Source organism: Neopelma chrysocephalum, unplaced genomic scaffold (genome assembly GCF_003984885.1).
Source record: "Neopelma chrysocephalum unplaced genomic scaffold, ASM398488v2 Primary Assembly neopelma1_67, whole genome shotgun sequence".
NCBI lineage: Eukaryota > Metazoa > Chordata > Aves > Passeriformes > Pipridae > Neopelma > Neopelma chrysocephalum.
The window spans coordinates 6,456,955-6,462,954 of record NW_020897726.1 but is presented as its reverse complement, the minus strand read 5'-3'; the positions used below and the strand labels follow the sequence as shown (position 1 = coordinate 6,462,954).

The window sequence follows — 6,000 nt, the reverse complement described above, 5'->3', positions numbered from 1 at the left end:
TGCGTAATTCTTTAGTTCTCCTTTGAGGGATAATACTGCAACCCCACTGTCTACCATCTCCCATCTCCATTATTTTCTTGTTGGTGCAGGTGAAGCCTGTGTGAATCTACACTGGCAAGAAATCAAACTGTTCAATTTAATTTAGCTACATTTAACATAATCATTTATAGCAGATCTGGTGCTATATAGCACTATGTGCTATGGTCAAAATGGGTATTTAGAGCAGTGATTCCATAAATTGGTTCCTCTCCTGTGCACAATCTGTAGTTATAGTCTAAGATCATGATATTTTGTGTCATATAAATACTATATAGTACTGTGATGTTCTGTTGGTTCTAAGAATTCCTAATGTCTTTCTGTTGCAATGAAATAAAACAAAGATGAAAAATGATGGTGTAATTGCAACCAATAGAACACGAATGCTTTTTGTTTGGTAGCATAATGAAACTGCTAAATCAGGGTCTCATTTTGCCTTTACAAATAGAGTGAACATGCTATTACAGTTTGATAATAGTGCCACATGTAGGTTATTTTTGACTGAACTTGACTGTATTGATCTACAGAATTTTTTCTATTTATTCTGAGATCAAGGCACATAGGTTTGCTATGTGTATTCATAGTTATGTACTTAAATATTTTCTTGAAAACAGCTTAATCTTTAACACTTCCAAGCACTCATAGTCCATCCTGTCTGTCCTCCTTCCCTCCCTCAAGAGTGTGTACTGCACATATATGTATGAAAAATAAACTTCCCCACTGGCAAGTAAACCTAAGAACAATGTTGCTAGCAGCTGTTGTGCTTAAAGCCCAGTTGAGAACACTGTTCCCTTATGAGCTCTCAATGCTCTTCTCAACATCAGTAATCAATGTGCCAGGACAATGTATTACAAACTCAAACGCCCAGGCCAGGAGACCACAAAAGCTCCTCTGTCTTGTGTGGGGGAACTGAAAAGAGGCTTTCACAGTGCTGGAGAATATGTTGGCAGACTGTGCCAGTTCAGAGCCCTCAGTGTTCCGGAAGATATTTATGTACAAGAAGGGCAAATCTTGTCTAATCCTTGGTTCAGAAGCTACTATAACTGTTATTTTTTAAAAATGAGAAGAATCATATGTATGTGTTGAAGACGACAATCAGATAATTACAGGCTGTTCAGTGACTGAGGAACTGAAAAGGTCTTTGTGCTCATTCCAGTAGGAGAAGGACATCTTATCTACTCGTACAAGTAAAAAGGAAGAGCTATCCTTCAAAAGCAAACATAAACCTGCTTCCTCCGATTTTAAAAGACAGTAATTTCTGTAGTCAATCATTTTTGCAAATAAAAAGTTATAAAACCAAAGAGTTGATAACAATGGTAATTTTTCTTAAAGATGAAAATAACAAGTTAATAAGCATCCAGTTCTTTGATTTTCACTTAGGTTTGTAACTTTCAAGTTGTTGGGAAGAATTAAGCCTCCATTGGGTAAAATGGCACCAAAGTAAAAACAAATAACTTCTCATTGCATTGTCCATCTAAAAAGGAAGGTTTCTACTTGTTTTTTTAGGAAGTCTTGCTAGATACCAGTGGAGGCACTGACCAACATAATGTCAGAGAGAGGAAGATCAGCTTGGCATATAGAATACTGGTTTTCGTAATTTTATTTTAAGTGAAATTACATTTAGTACAGCCCAGTTATATTAGCAGACATTTAAACAATGTTTACAGCTAACAAACTCCTATAATTAATCTCTTAGCTTTGCAATTCTTTTATCATTGATATTATCAGCTCAGACTAAATTTGCTCTTTTGCATTATCCATATTCAAAATCAGTCATGTTAAAAAAAATACAAAAATGTCTAAAATTTCACTTTCCAACCTCACTTATAAGAATAATAAAACCGCTGAAATGCTGTCATTAAAAAGCCACATTGACATGATTTACAGCTGTACAAATTGTTGTTTAAAACAAGCATTACAGAGTAAGTGATCAAAGCCATGCTCAAGATTTGAAGAAGTTTTCCCTCTGCCCATAAGTATGCTTTTCTGGCTAAGTTACAAATAAAAGCCACTTTGAAAATGTACTCTTAAATTCATCAGAATAAAAAAAAGCCCAAGTTACTGTGCCCAAGACAAAAGAGAAGGCCATATTCTATGGTGCATACTCATCCAAATTCCCAGAAATGCTACGTTTCCTTGCTTTTGATGTGCTTGATATTTGTCTAAGACTTGCCCAGAAAATTAGAAAGATATCCTGCACCTGATGAGGTGAACAATCCACATGCTCAAAAAGAACTGAGTACTGCTGAGTAAGGCAACTGAGGCAAAGTATGGCTTAAGTGCAGTCTGGTTAAGGCAGAGTATGTGTTTTTGAAGCTGTTGCTTCTGCTTCCACTTCAAAGCACTAGTGCACTACAACATGTTTAAGAACTTTGGTTAAAAAGACCTCATGGAGCTGATTCACAGAGACAAATCTAAAGGAATTCATAACAATAAGCTAGATAGTCCCTCAAAAAAACCTTTGTCGACTTCATTTTCTAACAGCATTCAGTCCAAAGCTCCACGTGTATGTATGTGGAGCAAGTGAACATGTTAAGCAGAGCTTTCTCAAAATACCCCTTGCAAGACACAGCTCCCACTGTGGATCAGACACCATCTGAAATTTTAAGTGAGTGTGGCAATACACTGGCCTAGTAATTAAATCAGGTCCAGTCCTACCCTTGCAACAGATATAGAATTATTCCTTTATCAGGCCAAATTCTGCACAATATTATGCTGACCTTAATCTAAAGGAATTTCTGTGGTATTAGTTTGGCTTTTTAAGTGAAGGCAGAATTTGGTCCACTTTAGCTCATTAAAATAAACTGATCCACAGCTTGTTTGAATAATCAATAGATTAAAGAAAGTAGATTTCTTTCTTTAAATATTAAAGATTGGTAGCACTTTCTGTATTTACTACTAGAAAAGCCCCACTCATCCCATTTGGTCAGTTTACAATTATCATTTATCCTTTCCAGTGCTAAGAATTTCTAGGTTATTCACAGAAATATATCAAAGCTCAAGAAAGTGAAACAACAGATGCATCATATTGTTTCATAAGCTTATGTTTAAAAATACTAGAAAGTAGCTGGGCTCTGATCGTTCTTTGGCTTGAAGCTGGAGTCTCGTTGGAGAGATCAGTTCTTCCATTTGTTGGAGTCCCAAGCCAGGAACCAGCCTGTGAATGTTGGGGGTTCATGCCCCTGCTTCACGATTACAATGGGGGTCCCTTTATCTCTGCCAGAAGGATCTGTTTCAATATAGCGTTTGGCTAAAAGCAGAGAGGAAATAAAACATGTAATATATTAATTCATTCCTTTGGTACAAAAAATACATTAAAAGCCATAGTGAAAGAGCCCAGGGCTACTATAATACAGTGTTCAAATAATTATTTCAAAGGCAATGAAATGATCAGGTAATTGCTGATTTCTCCCAGCTGGCAGCAAAGGAATTTTCCATGAAGTTAAAACAGAGGGATTTCTATTCTGATCAGTTCATTGCCATACAGCTAGGTTTTGGCTCTTGAACAGGAGAAAGAATTTGCTGGTGCTGTGAGGATGCACAAGCTTCTCATTTCTCCCATGTGAAAGACACCGTAGTTTCCCTTGACATCACAACGTGACATTAGTACATATCGGGAACACAGCCAGGTAACCCCAACTGCTCCAGGGAAACAGATGCAAGCATTTTCAGCACAAACTATATCAGAACGGCTCAGCTATGTGAAGTCACACCAGAGGTGACACATGATTTTTCAAGGAGGTGCATTCCATGTAAGTTGTCTTGATTAGTTCTGCAACTGTAATTTCCTCCTGAAAATTTAACTTAGGGAAGTGTGGCAGTGTAAGGACTTGCTGGCATTCCTATCTCTATATACATTAGTGAGGGTACAGCTCAGTAGCGACCTCCTTTTAAATTCTTTCTCTTTTCAGTTCAGTTTCTTTTCACGGAGTTCTACTATATATATTTAAAAAAGCTCTGCAGCCTAGTAATGCTATATTGATTAGTTTTATCCTTCATAAACTTACAGAGTTTTGAAGCACATTTAAAGGCAAAAATAATAATCTTTTGTATTAAATCCTAATAAGCTCAGTAAAACTTTTAAACACTGTAAATGTAAATAGATTTCTCCTACATCATATTTTTCTCTTCTTCAAGTAATATTGATGCTACCTCACTCAGAATTCTGCCTAATTGATTTGACTTACCAGATTTAACGGATTCCTGTCGCTCAGTTTCATTAGCATCCTTCCCAATCCAGACAAAAACCTGCAAACAGAGGAAAGATACAGATCCCATGTTGTTATAAGGAAGTTGTGTACAGCTGGTAAAGTATAAAATAGTTGATTCCACCAGGAGAAAGAATGCAGAGAAGAAAAAGACTGCAGAGATACACAGCTCTCACAAATCACAACTGATGTTTTTTTCTCCATTTGAAAGACTGTACTTATGTCCTCTGAAATCTCACTGCTCTCTATGACACTGGAAGGCTGGACCTTTATGCATTCTGATGAAAGGAAATCTAATTACCTTATCCATGGATATCTTTTAAAATTTGCCCAGGAAATTGCCCTTTGGTTGCAGGTAGAAATACTGTCTCTGGTTTGAGCTCTGTGTGTGCACCAACATTTGTGCCCTGTGATCAGTGCTTCCCCAGGCAACTGCTAGATAATGCACCGAAAAACCCAACAACCAGAGCCTAGATCTGCAATCCCCCACACACACCCCTTTCTTTTTTTTCTTTTCTGCCCAGGGTCCTTTTGGAAACCAGTTACGTGTCCCAGACTTCTTTTCTTACTTGAGTCAGTATGTCCCAGATACTTTCCAACCAGCTGTTCCCCCACCTTACCTGTCGCTCCTTCCCACATGGACCTTGGACATTCCTTCTCATTTCCAAAAACCTCAGCCTTTTGTTCCTTAAGGGTTAGGCTGAAAAGCATGGGATCTGTGGCCTCCTCCCCTTTCCCTCCAAGAGGAGAGGCAGAGTAGAGAGAATATACTGTGAGAAACAGATGTGCTCTCTGCATCCACAGTGAGTTTGTCTGCCACTCAAAAGGCTCCCCACATTTTCAGTGTTCAGTGAACCCGGGAAAGGATGGAGATTGTTTCTGTCACCCTCCATCCAGTTTCTAGCATGAAGAAATTTGTGTAAGGGTCTAGTGTTTGTCCTTTTCTCTACCAGGACTTTTTGTAGGTGCTGCTGCTACATGTATTTGGTGGCTTCTAAATATCTTTAATGCAATAACATTTTTTAAAAAATTAAAAAATTTTAGTGATAAAATCATGAGCACTATTGAGAGCCCTTCCAGAACACTGCTGGGGCTTATACTTTTCAAGGATCTATTGGTTTAAATAGGAAGTGCCTGACATGGTTTCACATTATGCTTGGAAACTCAATCATGCTATTCACACTAGCACATCATATAGCTCAAAAAATATAATATATGGTATAAATTAAAGAAAACAAAACTGCTTCCATTCTCACAATATGGTTTTTCCTCCCATCTCACGAAATAAGTGGTTAAAAATAAATTATCCTTGTTCTCACAAAAAGCAGTAGTCAAGTACACAGCTCACCTGCTCCCAAACATCCAGCAACATGACATCATCTTCAGCCAAATCGTCCTGAGTGAATTCTCCAGGGACCTCCTCAATCTAAAAAGAATATTATGTTTTGAGTTTTTTTTGGTTTTTAATGATTTGTCAAGGTATACAATTTTGCACAGACCAAAGCTATTTTTTTAAAGGATAAGTGCAAAGGCTGGTGAGCCATTCTTTTTGCTCCTAAAGGATCAAAACCAAATCACATAATGGCATGTCCTATAAAAGCACCTCTCAGTTTTGTAGAATTGGTAGGATAACCTCAGGACAAGCAAAGGTTTACATTGTAAGTGTTGACTACTGTTAAGCTGGGACTCAGGTCTGCCAGAAGAAGGAGACAGGGATGTTTCCATAGAGCATCTTGAACCAAACAAGCTGATATCA

General features: G+C 37.6%; 1 protein-coding gene across 1 annotated transcript in view; it reads right to left on the bottom strand.

Annotated features, from left to right (window-relative positions):
• Nucleotides 1–1,624: 1,624 nt before the first annotated feature.
• The window catches only part of SCIN (scinderin), a 51,320-nt gene continuing 46,944 nt past the window's right edge, over nucleotides 1,625–6,000 (bottom strand). Inside the window, exons 14-16 of the mRNA XM_027684771.1 lie at nucleotides 5,593–5,670; nucleotides 4,224–4,284; nucleotides 1,625–3,286 (exon numbers count right to left, since the gene is read on the bottom strand). Of these exons, the coding sequence (XP_027540572.1) occupies nucleotides 3,153–3,286; nucleotides 4,224–4,284; nucleotides 5,593–5,670 (273 nt within the window). The 3' untranslated portion in view covers nucleotides 1,625–3,152. The remainder of the gene's footprint in view (nucleotides 3,287–4,223; nucleotides 4,285–5,592; nucleotides 5,671–6,000) is intronic.